Below are 15,892 nucleotides of genomic sequence, written 5' to 3'. Positions count from 1 at the left end.
AAGGGATAGCGAGTAAATGGGAGGCTTCAAAAGTGTGTTAATCAGGGTTCAGGGTAAGCACATTCCTCTTGGAGTGAAGGGCAAGGTTGGTAAAAGTAGGGAACCCTGGATATCTTGGGATATTGAGGCCCTGGTCAAGAAGAAGAATGAGGCATATGACATGTCTAGGCAGCTAGGGTGAAGTGGATCCCTTGAAAAGTGTAGAGGGTGTTAGAGTAGAGTTAAGAGAGAAACCAGGAGGGCCAAAAAGGAACATGAAATTGCTTTGGCAGATAAGGCAAAGAAGAATCCAAAGAGCTTCTACAATACATAAAGGACAAAAGAGTAACTAGGGAGAGAATAGGGCCTATTAACAATCCAGAAGGTCATCTATGTATGGATCCACAAGGGATGGGTGAGATCTTAAATGAATATTTGTCATCAGTATTCACTATGGAAAAAAACCTGGACGTGAGGGAACATGGGCAAATAAAGAATGATGTCTTGAGGAACATTCATATTATAGAGGAGGAGATGCTGGAAGTCTTCAAGTACATCAAGGTAGATGAATCCCCAGGACCTGATGAACTGTATTCCAGGGTGTTGTGGGAGGTTAGGGAGGAAATTGCAGGTCCCCTAGCAGAGATGTTTGAATCTTTGACAGCTGCAGGTAAGGTGCCTGAAGATTAGAGGGTGACAAATGTTGTGCCCTTATTCAAGAAGGGAAAAGCTTGGGAACTGCAGGCCAGTGAGCCTAATGTCTGTAGTGAGTTATCATAGAGTCATAGAGGTGTACAGCATGGAAACAGGCCCTTCGGCCCAACTTGTCCATGCTGCCCTTTCTTTTTTAAAACTCCTTGCTAATCCTAATTGCCTGCATTTGGCCCATATCCCTCTATATCCATTGTACCCATGTAACTATCTAAATGCTTTTTAAAAGACAAAATTATACCCGCCTCTACTACTACCTCTGGCAGCTTGTTCCAGACACTCACCATCCTCTGGGAAAAAATTGCCCCTCTGGACACTTTTGTATCTCTCCCCTCTCACCTTAAATCTATGCCCTCTAATTTTAGACTTCCCTACCTTTAGGAAAAGATATTGACTATCTAGCCAATCTATGCCCCTCATTATTTTATAGGCCTCTATAAGATCACCCCTCAGCCTCCTACGCTCCAGAGAAAAAAGTCCCAGTCCATCCAGCCTCTCTTTATAACTCAATCTATCAAGTCCGGCAGCATCCTAGTAAATCTTTTCTGCACTCTTTCTAGTTTAATAATATCCTTTCTATAATAGGTTGACCAGAATTGCACACAGTATTCCAAGTGTGGCCTTACCAACGTCTTGTACAACTTCAACGAGACGTCCCAACTCCTGTATTCAATGTTCAGACTAATGAAACCAAGCATGCCAAATGCCTTCTTCTCCTGTGACTCCACTTCTAAGGAGCTATGAACATGTACCCCTAGATCTCTTTGTTCTGTGACTCTCCCTAACACCTTACCATTAACTGAGTAAGTCCTGCCCTGGTTCAATCTACCAAAATGCATCACTTCGCATTTGTCTAAATTAAACTCCATCTGCCATTCATCAGCCCACTGGCACAATTGATCAAGATCCTGTTGCAATTGGAGATAACTTCCTTCACGGCCACTATGCCACCAATCTCTGTTAACTGCAAACTTACTATCCATGCCCTCTATATTCTCATCCAAATAATTAATAAGTGACAAATAACAATGGACCCAACACTGACTCCTGAGACACACAGCTGGTCACATGCCTCCAGTTTGAAAAACAACTCTCTGGCTTCTGTCGAGAAGCCAATTTTGTATCCATTTAGATATCTCACCCTGGATTCCATGACGTTTAACCTTACGCAACAACCTACCATGCAGTACCTTGTCAAAGGCCTTGCTAAAGTGCATGTAGACAACATAAACTACTTCCTTGGTTACCTCGTCAAAAAACTCAATCAAATTTGTGAGATATGATTTTCCACTCACAAAACCATGCTGACTGTCCCTAATCAGTCAGTGCGTCTCTAGATGCCTGTAGATCCTGTCTCTCAAAATACATTCCAACAATTTACCCACCGCAGATGTGAGGCTCACTGGCTTGTAGTTCCCAAGCTTTTCGTTGCAGACCTTTTTAAACAAAGGCACAACATTTGCCACTCTCCAATCTTCAGGCACCTCACTCATGACCATCGACGATTCAAATATCTCAGCTAGGGGCCCCGCAATTTCCTCCCTAGCCTCCCACAATGTCCTGGGATACACTTCATCAGGTCCTGGGGATTTATCTACCTTGATGCACTTTAAGACTTCCAGCACCTCCTTCTCTATAATGTGTACACTCCTCAAGACATCACTATTTATTTCTCCAAGTTCCCTAACATCCAAGCTTTTCTCAACAGTAAATACTGATGCGAAATATTCATTTAGGATCTCACCCATCTCTTGTGGATCTGCACATAGATGACCTTGTTGATCCTTAAGAGGCCCTACTCTCTCCCTTGTTACTCTTTTGCCCATTATGTATTTGTAGAAGCTCTTTAGATTCTCCTTTGCCTTATCTGCCAAAACAATTTTGTGTACCCTTTTTGCCGTCCTGACTTCTCCTACACCCTGCCTATACTCGTCAAGAGATTCACCTGATCCCAGCTGCCTATGCATGTTACGTGCCTCTTTCTTCTTCTTGACCAGGGCCTCAATATCCCAAGTCATCAAGGGTTCCTACTTCTGTCAGCCTTGCCCTTCACTCTAACAGGAATGTGTTTATCCTGAACCCTGGTTAACACACTTTTGAAAGTGTGACACTTACCAGACGTCCTTTTACCTTCCCACAGACTCCCCTAATTAACTTTTGAAAGTTCCTGCTGATACCATCAAAATTGGCCTTCCCCATAATTATCTTAAAACTGATAGAATTATGGTCACTGGTTCTAAAGTGTTCCCTCGTTAACACTTGTCATCTGCCTTTGTCTCCCAAGGGGAGGTGAAGTTTTGCCCCCTCTCGAGTCAGGCCATCCATATGCTGAACGAGAGATTTCTCCTGAATACACTCAACAAATTTCTCTCCATCCAACCCTTTAATATCATAGCTGTCCCAGTCAATGTTGGGGAAGTTAAAATCTCCAACTATTACCCCCCCTATCATTCTTGGAGCCATCTGTAATCTTACATATTTGCTCAATTTCCTGCCCACTATTTGGAGGCCTATAGTACAACCTTATCAAAGTGATTTCCCCCTTCTTATTTCTCAGTTCTACCCAAATAGACTCAGTGGCCGAACCCTCGGATATACGCCCTCTCAGAATGGCAGTGTTGCTTTCCCTGGCCAAAAGTGCAACTCCCCCTCCTGTTCTATTTTTCCTACAACATCTGTACCCTGGAACATTGAGCTGCCAGTCCTATCCCTCCCTTAGCCACGTTTCAGTAATTGCTATAATATCCCAGTCCCATGTACCCATCCATGCCCTGAGTTCATCTGCCTTGCCCGCCAGGCCTCTTGCATTGAAATAAATGCAGTTTAATCTTGATTTCCCTTGCTCTGTCTTGCTTTTGACTGATTTGTCTGGTACTAGGATTACTGACATTGCCTTTACTACTTATTGTGGTCTCTTTAACTTCTCTTCTGTCTCCTTACTGATTTGGATCCCATTCTCCTACCAAACTAGTTTAAACCTTCCTGAATGGCTCTAGCAAATCTCCCTGCCAGGACGTTAGTATCCCCCCCAGTTCACGTGTAACCCATCTCTCTTGAACAGGTCAGCCCTTCCCCAGAAAAGATCCCAATGATCCAAAAATCTAAATCTCTGTCCCCTGCATCAACACTTAAGCCAGGCATTCATCTGCCTAATCCTCCTATTCATACTCTCACGGGCACGTGGCAGCTGTAGTAGTCCTGAAATTACTACCTTTGAGGTCCTGCACTTTTGCCTTCTGCCTAACTCTCTATATTCAATTTCTTTTTCCTACCTATGTCGTTGGTACCAAAATGTATGGCCTCTGGCTGCTCATCCTCTCCCTTAAGAACGTCCTACAATCGCTCCAAGACATCCTTGACCTTGGCATCAGGTAGGCAAAAAAAAAAACCATCCTGGAGTCTTGAAACACCTGTCTGTGCCTTTAACTAGCAAGTCCCCTATTACTACTGCTTGCTTGCTCTTTGCCTGACCTTGTCCCACAGCAGAACCAGCTGTGGTGTCAAAGGCCTGGCTGTAGCTGTTATCTCCCCCTGATAGGCTATCCCCCCCAACAGTATCCAAAACGATATACCTGTTTGAAAGGGGAATAGGCACAGGAGACTCCTGCATTACCTGCCTGCCTCTCCTGACGGTCATCCATCTACCTGTCTGAACCTGCAGTGTGACAAGCTCCCTATAACTAGAGTCTATCATAAGTTAATATATCATAAGTTATTAGAAGGTATTCTGAGGGAAAGGATCTACAGGCATTTAGAGAGTCAAGGACTGCTCAGGGACAGTCAATGTGACTTTGAGTGGAAACTTACGTCTCACAAATTTGTTTGAATTTTTTGAAGGGATAATCAAGAAGATAGATGAAGGCAGTGCAATTGATGTTGTCTACATGGACTTTAGCAAGGCCTTTGACAAGGTACTGCATGGTAGATTGTTACATAAGATTAAATCTCACGGGATCCATGGTGAAATAGCCAGTTGGAAACACAATTGGCTTGATGACAGAAGACTGAAGGTGGTTGTAAAAAGTTCTTTTTCAAATTGGAGGCCTGTGACCAGCGGTGTGCCTCAGGGATTGATGTTGGGTCACTGTTATTTGTCACTTATATTAATGATTTGAATGATAATTTGGGAGGCATAGTTAGTAAGTTTGCAGATGACCCCAAGATTGGTAGCATAGTGGACAGCGAAGGAGGTTATCTAGGATTGCAACGGGATCTTGAGCCAGTGGGCTGATAAATGGCAGGTGGAGTTTAATTTAGATAAATGAGAGGTGATACATTTTGTTAGATCAAACCAGGGCAGGGCGTAGGGAAGAGTTTTAGAATGAAGTTACAGAATGGGCAGCACAGTGACTAGAACTGTCTCACAGTGCCAGGGACATAGGTTCAATTCCCAGCTTGGGTCACTGTGTGTCGCGTGCATTTCTTCTGGATGTGCTGGTTTCTTCCCACAGCCAAAGATGTGGAGGTTAGATGCACTGACCATGTTAAATTCTCCCTCACTGTTCCCAAACAGGCACTGGAGTGTGACGACTAGGAGATTTTTACAGTAACTTCATTATGATGTGAATGTAAGCCTACAAGCAATTAATAAATAAACTTAGATCTAGGGATACAGGTTCATAGTTCCGTGGAAGTGGAGTCACAGGTGGACAGGGTGATGAAGAAGGCATTTGGCATGCTTGGTTTCATTGGCCAGAACATTGAATACAGGAGTCAGGATGTCTTGTTGAAATTGTACAAGACATTGGTAAGGCCACACTTGGAATACCGTGGACAGTTCTGGTCACCCTATTATAGAAAGGATATTATTAAACTACAAAGAGTGCAGAAAAGATTTACTAGGATGCTACTGGGACATAGTGGTTTGAGTTATAAGAAAAGGCTGGATAGATTGGGACTTTTTTTGTCTAGAGCATAGGAGGCTGAGGGGTGATCTTATAGATGTCTATAAAATAATGAAGGGCATAGAGAAGATAGATAGTCAACAACTTTTCCCAAAGGTAGGGGAGTCAAAAACTAGATGTCATAGGTTTAAGGTGAGAGGGGAGAGATGCAAAAGGGTCCAGAGGGGCAATTCTTTCCACGCAGAGAGTGATGAGTGTCTAGAATGAGCTGCCAGAGCTAGTAGTAGAGACAGGTACAATTGTGTTTATTAAAAGCATTTAAACAGTAACATGGATAAGATTGAAATGGAGATATGGACCAAACATGGGCAATTGGGACTAGCTTCATGGTAAAACTTGGGTGGCATGGACAAGTTGGGCCAAAAGGCATGTTTCCATGATGTAAGCCTCTATGACTCTGTATGTTATACAAATGCATGTTGTAACTGTTGATTTAATAATACATGAATTACCTTTCATAATTAAACACTGCTGTCTTAATCATGCAATTCCTGCCCTCACTCCTCCTTTAAAAAGCTCAGCATCCACAGGGCTGAAAACAAATAACACCAGTTGAAAACCCAGGGAAAGCTCTGTTTGTTTTTAAAACTGTTCCGTTTGAGATTTTGGACTATGCCTGAACCCTTCGTTTCACACATACAAAAATGAGATACAAAAATAATAAACTAGTGGATGTATTTTCTCTTTATTTTTTCTCGAGGTGGTAACTATTTTTCATATGCCAGCAGCCTTGTGTGCCTCAACTGGATGGTAAGTCTTAATGTGTGAACTGAGAAAAATATCAGAAACTTATCCAACTACAAGAGAACATTTACACATCTGTACTTATTATCTACTATGAGTCACTGGATAGTGTTCAGGAGAAGGAATCAGCAAATTTTTCCTCTTCTCTAGCCTTAAGACACCAAAACCACAGAAAACATCCCTGTTGTTTCTCCATATAAATTCAGGAAAACCAGTGATCAAACCTGGTACCTTCAGGGTAACTACAAACTAAATCATAAGAAAGTAATGTTTCTTTTTCAGTGGATTTTCATCTGGTACATCCAAATAGATCCTTGCTTTGTAAGACAGTAACTCACTTACTCTCATTCAGATCTAATTTAGTACATAGTACAGCTGAATAAAAGTTATTTGTACTCTTAATGAGTGAAGAAAGTTCAAAGTTAGGTCAGATTGTAGTGCGTAGTTCTGACACAACTATGGTATTTTTTCAAATATTAAAAGGCAAATCCCCATTTTTCCTCCCACTTCCCTGATCCCATTGTCACTGTTGTGAAGAGTCTCAATCTGATAGAATGCACACAATGGCTGCCTGTTGTCATGTGCCCCTTAGAGACCAATCATGTCAAAGAATCAAATAGCCCCAATGGAAGAAATCAATGCACTAATTTTCACTTTAAAATTTTTACTTAAAAAAAATTTCCCATAGCAAATCAAACTAAAAGAATGTAAATTAAACATGAATTAACAGGCATTTGTATTCAATCAAAATTATAAACAATGCTTCAGTACATATAGCATTGAACTCAGCCACAGAGTTCTACATAACTCAGTGGAGTCTCTGTTCCTTTACACAGGGAGGATTCAGGCACTAAATAGCACCTAACCTTACTCCATCTGAATTACAGGGCTAGGGTTATCAGCAAAAAGGTGCACTTCTGCACAACTTCTTTAGTTCTGTTCACAGCAGTCCTAATGGCATAAATTACCCAACAGTCACCTTCATTAGGCCACTCATAAGACTCCAGTCAGCTCTGGTTTAAAAAAAACAAAGCAGCAGGAGTGACTTTAATTTAATATTCCTGCTGCGAAACCCAGTCTTTAGTTTTCAGTCTTTTTTTAAAAAAATCACTTTCACACGCATCAATTGACAGCTCATCCAATCTGTTCTTTGCTTGTTGAAAAACTGAGCTTCAAGAACCCCATGACCGCTGGTGGAATTTTAACTTCTCAGTGTCAATTTCCCTAACAATCTAAGCCACAAGCTGATTTCTCAGATGGTAAAATTCAGAACTTCAATGTACAACTCCCCTCCCAGAAACAGAGAGATTTGGTTTTTGTCTCACTTTGTGACTCTCAAAAAACACTGGCTTTGAAACTACAACCAGTGCAGACAACAGTATGCAAACTACAAATTTCATCAGTTTGTCTATTCAGCCTTGCACCAGAGGAACCTGGAAAAGGCAAAGATTCAGCAATACAGGACAACCTTGGGCAGAAATATTTATTGTGTGGGGCCATTTGCTGCAACTTCAATATAAATGAATAGAAGTTGCAATAAACGGGTTTGCTGAAAATTGCAGAGGAAGGCCTATTTCAGATATAATGTGGGAATTAGTTTCAGTATCAGCAATGCACTAGTTGAATGATGCTTTACATTGCTGATATTCTATACAAATTAATTTAAGACTCAGTCTATTCTTCCAAAGCTATAATTGATTTGATCACATTTGCATTTTAACAAATAAAGTGCAAATGGAGTAATGGGCAGCAGGGAGCAAATTATGAAACTGTAATTTTATTGGACTTGAATGGCTGAGATTGATGAGAATAAATCACAACACGCTGAGAAGTTACAGATTACACCTCAGTAACTTGAATTCTAAAGGGGGTAGAAGTCAAGGCAATCATTTGCCAAAAAACAGCTGCAGATCATTAGCCATTGAATGAGAAAAAGATTAGGTCACATGTTGACAGCTGTACTTTAGAAGCAAGTTTGGAGCTTGTTTTCCATATTGATTTTGTCTGTAAATTTGCCAAAATCAGAGTCAGAACCTCCATGGTACGAGGGAAAAATCAATGAATGCAATCCTTTGTAGCAAACATTTGAAAAATGAAAACTAGTTTCTCAGCTACTGTTTGTGCACCCCTTTCTACGTGGGCTATTTCAAAAGCCAGAAAATCAGCCCAATTGTGACCCTACTAGCGAACTCAATGTGAATTGGGCAGGCAGAAGAAAGGCAAAATATAATGTGCTTTGGCACACTTTGAAGAGGTTCTACTGATTGCAACATATCTGCAGGGCATCAGATCTTATTTGGCAGTCGGAAATAAAAATGTGCATGCAGCTCTAAGGAATTGCTGCTGCTTTAGATAAAGAAGGAAGACTTGTTCGAAAAAAATCAAAGTGAATCTCATGGCTTAAGGGCAGCTGGCTGATATTCGTAAGCAGCCATGTAGAAGAGCTGAGTTGCCATTCTTGCTGGCTCCTGGAATGTGTCGGAGTTGAGATCGTGAATATTGTTTTCTTCTTGACCGAATTTGATTTTTTAAAAAAAGAACTTACAGAACAGAATAACACTGTTTAGCACCAAGTTTAATTTTATTTTCATTTTTATTTCAGTATGTTTCACTATTGAAAAACTGAAATCATCAACAAAATCCACACTTCAGCTTAAAAATGGGGGAAAAAAGGTCAATGACGAAAAAGAGATGGTTCGTTTCCACTCCCCCAAATAGCTGAAAACATCGTTTCTTACATTCATATACTAGGAAGAATCAACCCAAGGATGGCAACAGTAATAAAATAGATCCCTTCTGTTACCCAGTTTCCTATCACCATTTTCAGCTACACAAGGTCCGGCTGCAGAGCTTGATTCTGGTCTGTTAGTGTTATTGCCAGAGCCAGGAGGGAACTGAAACCAGTATGAAGAAAGGGGAGTCTTCTCCATGCTTGAATTGTAGTCGGGATGACTTCAAATACAGACGTCAAATATCAGGATCATTGCAGGATTCCCTCGAAGAGATGAATGTTCAGGCGGTCACATAAGTTTTCACATCAGGAGGTTCAATTTCTTTACAGATGACTTGGATTTAGAAATCAAGCTGGGGAGCTTTTTAAAACTTTACAGCCTCCAGGTTCTTAAACAGCTTCTGTTTCTTGCAGTGTTCTCAGCAGACTGCTCAAGGCTCGCTGGGTCTTTGGGTAACGAAGGATTTTATAGAGTCAGAGGCAGACATGACTTCATGATTGTCCACCCAGAATTGCTAAGCCGAAAGTCATTGCTACACAATGGAAGTAGATGATAGTTCTTTACATCCACTTGTGGATGAGTTTTCTGCAGTACTCTTTTCATTGAATTGCAAACCTAGAAGCATGGTGTACAGAAAGAAGTTCTTTGGTTGAGTTTAGAGTAAAGGACATAATGGCAGATGTGAAGCCAATAGAGGGGTGATGTTTGGGTACGTTCGTTCAAAACAGAACCCCACCCAAGATGATTCAATTAGGAACTTTCTGGAAGCTTGATGTAGTGTTGAATTTGCAAATGTTACTTCACTTGGCAGCCATCTTAGCCATTTGGTTAGTGTTCACTTTTTAAAAGAGACAATTCCAGAAAATTCTACAAGTACAATCTATGTTTAATACGACTTGGACATACTCAGTGGCTGTAACAGTAATGAGCTGATCTGTCTCTGGTCTACTATTTAGAATAAAGACAGTTCAATCTTACAGCTTCAATAATTTGATGCCTCATTCCAAGATGTACCCAGTATCGATTGTGGCAATTTACAATTCTGCTACTAATGACAGCCAGCAGAGTCCCATGGCTTTTTCAGTCTTGGGAAGCTGGATCTGATCTTGCTCCCATAAAAGCAAGGCAATTGGACTGTACTTCATGATCAAAAATGTTTTCCTCACTTGGAATTGAAACTTACCCTACACAAGAATTGTATTGTGGTTATTCGTATGAGGAATATCATGGTCACGTTAGCTTGTGACAGGCAAATTGACAAGGGCTAGGTAAAGTAGTATAACCCTTCAGAATCATTTTCTCACCAATGACATAGGCCTCACCTGGCAGTGACGTCTTTCAACCAATTAAGTCTGCTAAGCCAGTCTAGATGGTAGGCTTATCATTCTATGCCCTTGCCTCTTTTAGAAGCTCATTCACGTGGTGTTCAATATTGATGCACACTAACAGTTCACCTAAAAGAAATGATAAAAGTTTCTACGCCTTGTTTGACCTGAAGCCTTCATGGGAGCTGGAATCACTGAAGACTTCCAAAACCATTCGCACACATTCATCATGCCCCACATCCAATATCTCTACCCTATAAGACATAGCCAGAGATCAGTCTCATATGTTGACAGATAGATATAACCGCAACTCTTATGTGGCTGCTTAGCTAGTCCACAGGAAGCTTGACCAACTGAATCACCTGCCCTCAGATTATAGCAAAGATGATTTTGCTGAGCAGACATTACCTGCATTTTCTTCTAGTATGATGGTTTTTTTGTTATATTCAACTTTATCGCAATTGTGCACAACCACTAAAGAGGATTTTAAGGATCAACCACACTGTGTAATATGTGAGTGGATGACAAGTTTCCTTCCTGAAGTACTGTGAATCAACTGGAACTTTTGCCAGCAAACATTTTATTATTTCCAGTGCCAGCTTCCTATTTCAAATTTACTGAAACTCAACTTCCAAGTACATTTTGTTAACTAATTATGAATGGAGTAGGTATTTTGTTGCAATGTAGCAGGAAAGTGTATGTGCACGTTCTTGCATTATTAGAAGAAAATCGTGCATTTGTATATATTGTTTATTGGGCTTCCCTTATTAAAATTTATAATCGGGTTGAGTCACTTTCACTAAATTAGTGATCAACTGCAGCACATCTGATACTAAGGACGGGGCTTCTGGTTCAAATGCAATTGAACCAACCATCTTTCCTTTTCATGATCCACCCCCACATTAACCCTTATGGATGAAGGCTGAAGCAAATACACTTGGAATGAAAAAATATATACATATGAATGAACTGGACTGTTTATAGGACTTACAAAATATACTTAACTTTAATGAAATACATTAATGTCAAGTAACTGAAGAAATTTAATAGATTAATACAATTAAATTGTCTCAGTGATATGAAAAATATTCAGCAGAATTTAAAACTATGAAATGTCAAATACAATAGGAGAAACCTTTACCACACCGACTGCAATAAGAACTAGAGATGTGCAATAAATATTGGTCTTGCCAGCGATACCAATATCCCAATGAATTAAAACAAAAAAGATCATTTGAATTTCTTTCCTTCCCTGAAAACATTTGATTCCAGAATACAATTCCACATGCACTAGTCATTCCAACAGCTATTATTCTTACCAAGCATCAAAGCAGTGCTTGGGTTTGCATGTGTAATACATATAACACACTACCAATGCCACAGTCAAACACAATCCTGCATAGTTATAAAATGCAATGAGGCAATTACAGCATTTGGATTGCTCAACACTCCCAAGGTTCAGGATCATCCGTGAGTCACAAAGAGTCTTAATTGCTGCTGTTGAACAAATAAGCAGGACTGGATCTTTCAACTTCTCAAACCTGACTAACATTAAATCAGACCCCAGTTTATCTATTTCTTCACTCCAATTATCTACCCTATCCTATGACCCTTAGCCTTGCCTAACAAAGACCTTTAGTCTCAGTTATTTTACTAATGTCATTCAGCAGAGGAAATTTGCAATTTTTATTCAGCCTGCCTCATGTGACTCTAGTTCCACAGCAATGTGGTTGGGACACAACTGCCCTCTGAAATGGCTTAGCAAAGCATTCAGTTGTGTCAACAAGCTGCAGAAAAAAAATACAATGGGAAGACCACTGTTCAAGAAGGTGGTTCACCATCACCTTATTCAGGGCAATTTACAGATCAGCAATAAACGTAGGCCTGGCTAAAGACAATCGCATTCCAAGAATAAATTTAACAAAATTGACTTAGCCTCAACAACTTCTACTTGGAAGAATATGGAGATATTTCCACTGCCTATTTCATGACAACATATTTGACTGGACAGTTTGAGTAGAACTGGAGGGTTTCTATATTTGCTAACATTCTCCCCAACTATTCAACACAACCTGCTGGACCCCGAACTTGATCTTTCATAGAATCTCTAGAGTGCAGAAAGAGGTCATTCGGCCCATCAAGCCTGCACCGACAACAATCACACCTAAGCCCTATCCCTGTAACCCCATGTATTTATCCTGTTAATCGCTCTGACACAGCCGATCAACCTAACCTGCACATCTTTCTTGCAACGTACATGTAATAAATATTTCAAATTAACAATCCTTGTTTTTCTTCCCTTTCTTCTACTCACAAGGCCATAAGATTTCCATTGTTAATTGGCCCAAGGTGGTGTTGGTCAGCCTTCTTGAATAAAGCTTGTTAGGACATATCAGATGGGAGTTGAGAGTCAACCACATTTTGATACATTGAGAGTGACTATAAAGGCCAAGCCAGCTGAGGGTAGCGAATTTCCTTCCCAAAAGGACAGACAACCAGATGGGTTTTGAGGTCAAACCAGTGGCTTCAAGGTCACCATTCCTGAGACTAAATCAAATCTGCAATTTAAAAATGCCAATCCATTGAATTTTAATTCCCAGCTTGGTGGGACACTCTTTTCGTTTCACTTTACCAGATTGAGACATGGTGAGCTTGTACCCACTCCACCCACGATACTTCCCAATGGATGAACTGACATTACAAACACTCCTGCCGTACCAACCCAACAGGAAAAACCTGAATGATGCTGGCCAGTCCCACTATCAATCAACAAGATAGACCCCATGGTTCACAGCTTGCTTGTGGTCAGACTTGTTCAATGCGGAACCAGCTCACAACACCCTCAACCTTTTTCATTTGACCTGTCTTATTAATTGAGTGCCGTTCACGGGCGGTATAACTCTTGAAAGTGATTTCCATCTTTATCTTACCTCATAAAAGGCCTGCACCATCTCCACTAACACCCACTGTTGCCCTGTCGCCATCTTGCCAACTGACGTCGTTTGCCTGCATGAAAGATGGAAGGAACAGAGGTGTGCGTGTGCGCATAGCAAGCCAGGGGTCACAGGCCGAAGCCATCTTTGATATGGTCCAATCCCCAACCCCGATCACGTGAGACACACCAACATTCAGCACGGTGCAGGAACAGTAACAGTTACTGCCTTTGTCAAACAATATCTGTAACAAATAAATACATTAGCTGTTCATTTGGGGGAAAGCATACTGACCAACCCAGGCTTTTGTTCTAAAGGTGTAATCTATAATTGATCACATCCCTACCAGATTTTTACATGACCCTGGCCTCCAGTTCCCTTCAAAATATAAGTTGTTAACATGAACAATGTTAATGATTATTATTGGGTGAGGCACAGGGGGAGATTTTCAAACCTGTCACTTTTATTACAAACTTCAGGCTGTCACAATCAGCTTCCCACACGGTCAGCACAACCTCATTTACATATGGGCACCTCCCACAACTCACAGTACAAATATAATTTAATTATCTCTCATCAGACCAAACTTTACTCAATAAGGGACACCAACATGATATCTTAAAGCTTGCAGTAACAATAATAGGTGATCGATAACCTGAACATGACAGAAACAAAAACCAAGCTACTACAACTGTAAAGTGGTAGGATTGCTGGTGCTTTATATAGCAACCAGTTCCTTTCCTTAGTTGTGCTCGCTTCGGCAGCACATATACTAAAATTGGAACGATACAGAGAAGATTAGCATGGCCCCTGCGCAAGGATGACACGCAAATTCGTGAAGCGTTCCATATTTTGCAACGCACAATAATGCTCTTTACTCCGCAAACATCATATTCACTTTTTTTTACTCAACACTATGGGGGAAGTTGCACATTGTCCTCCAGGGTCAGACTGCATTAACTGAGGCAATACAAAAGCAGTGGTGAATATGATGTTTACAGTGTAAACTCCCAATGAAGTAGATGGATCATGGCACATCAGAACTTTATTTTTTTTTCGTGAGCAAGTGTCTTTTTTATTTTTACTCCATTCTTAAAGTTAAAAACCAACGATCAGAATCGATTCCTTGCTTGCTCCAAAAACCAAATTCAAAATCCAATTGAATCCAATTCAAGGTCCCCATAAAAGGGACACAAGCAAGATCCAAGCTGATATGAGACATTGCACCCCATCTTGAGCTTGATCTTAGCCAAACCGGCACCCAGACATATGCCTCCCAAATTCACAAGTAGCAAACTAGTCAGGGCGACTTGGTAATAAATCTCACAACACTAGGGTAAAGTCCAACAGGTTTATTTGGTAGCAAAAGCTTTGCCCCTTCGACAGGTGACTTGGCCAGTGGGCCACCATGGCTCCTCCCACTGTTGGAGACAACACTGGCACCTGTTTTCTATGATGACCCCCGTGACTTGCCTGGGTTTGCAAAACCTCACTTACTGTACTGTCTGGAGACAATACACATCTCTTTAAACTGTGATCAGTGCTCCTACCACTCACATTATCAGCCACTTCAGGTCTTGAACAGCAGGTTAGGTGTAAGGATTCGCATTTTAATCAGTAATCTCTAAACTGTCTGTGCTTTATATGCTCTGTCTGAGGCCAGAACTCTCCATTCACCTGACGAAGAGGGTAACCCCTCGAAAGCTTGCGAGTATATTATCAAATAAATAGGTTGGACTAAAACCTGGTGTTGTCAGACTTTTTACCTGTTTTCTATGCCAGCAAAGTTGAGATTATTCCATGGAGATATTGAACACACCTGGCAATTCTACCACAGCAGAATGCCAACACCAGACCTTCTTTGTATGTAAGGGGGAATGTCAATGGAAAAATGAAACCAAATCCTTCTTCAAGAGTCCAGGCCACTTCTTTGAGCGAGTAGGAAGCCTTCCTGTGTCCCAGTGGAGGCCACTGCCAGTCATCTGCCATTGTCCTTTGATGCAGGTAAGAGAGGCGAGAGGAAGAAAGCTGGGACGTATTCGAACGGACTGTGGGGGAAGTTGCACATTGTCCTCCAGGGTCAGGTTGTATTGGCTGAGGCAATACAAAAGAATTAGTGGTGAATATGATGTTTGCGGAGTAAAGAGCATTATTGTGCGTTGCAAAATATGGAACGCTTCACGAATTTGCGTGTCATCCTTGCGCAGGGGCCATGCTAATCTTCTCTGTATCGTTCCAATTTTAGTATATGTGCTGCCGAAGCGAGCACAACTAAGGAAAGGAACTGGTTGCTATATAAAGCACCAGCAATCCTACCACTTTACAGTTGTAGTAGCTTGGTTTTTGTTTCTGTCATGTTCAGGTTATCGATCACCTATTATTGTTACTGCAAGCTTTAAGATATCATGTTGGTGTCCCTTATTGAGTAAAGTTTGGTCTGATGAGAGATAATTAAATTATATTTGTACTGTGAGTTGTGGGAGGTGCCCATATGTAAATGAGGCTGTGCTGACCGTGTGGGAAGCTGATTGTGACAGCCTGAAGTTTGTAATAAAAGTGACAGG

At 41.0% G+C, this 15,892-nt stretch overlaps 1 protein-coding gene and 2 non-coding genes across 3 annotated transcripts in view; 1 reads left to right on the top strand and 2 right to left on the bottom strand.

Moving 5' to 3' along the window:
- The window catches only part of sptlc1 (serine palmitoyltransferase, long chain base subunit 1), a 46,377-nt gene extending 32,934 nt beyond the window's left edge, over positions 1–13,443 (bottom strand). The window contains exon 1 of the mRNA XM_080188745.1: positions 13,326–13,443. Coding sequence (XP_080044871.1) covers positions 13,326–13,379 — 54 coding nt within the window. The 5' untranslated portion in view covers positions 13,380–13,443. The remainder of the gene's footprint in view (positions 1–13,325) is intronic.
- Positions 13,444–14,076: 633 nt separating this feature from the next.
- Positions 14,077–14,183, top strand: LOC145343590 (U6 spliceosomal RNA). Its single transcript, XR_013886744.1, has one exon. It is a non-coding gene; the product is annotated as a U6 spliceosomal RNA (small nuclear RNA).
- Positions 14,184–15,490: 1,307 nt separating this feature from the next.
- On the bottom strand, positions 15,491–15,597 carry LOC145343589 (U6 spliceosomal RNA). Its single transcript, XR_013886743.1, has one exon. It is a non-coding gene; the product is annotated as a U6 spliceosomal RNA (small nuclear RNA).
- Positions 15,598–15,892: the final 295 nt, after the last annotated feature.

Source organism: Carcharhinus amblyrhynchos, chromosome 5 (genome assembly GCF_965287045.1).
Source record: "Carcharhinus amblyrhynchos chromosome 5, sCarAmb.v2.hapA, whole genome shotgun sequence".
NCBI lineage: Eukaryota > Metazoa > Chordata > Chondrichthyes > Carcharhiniformes > Carcharhinidae > Carcharhinus > Carcharhinus amblyrhynchos.
This window is presented reverse-complemented; position numbering and strand designations above follow the sequence as displayed.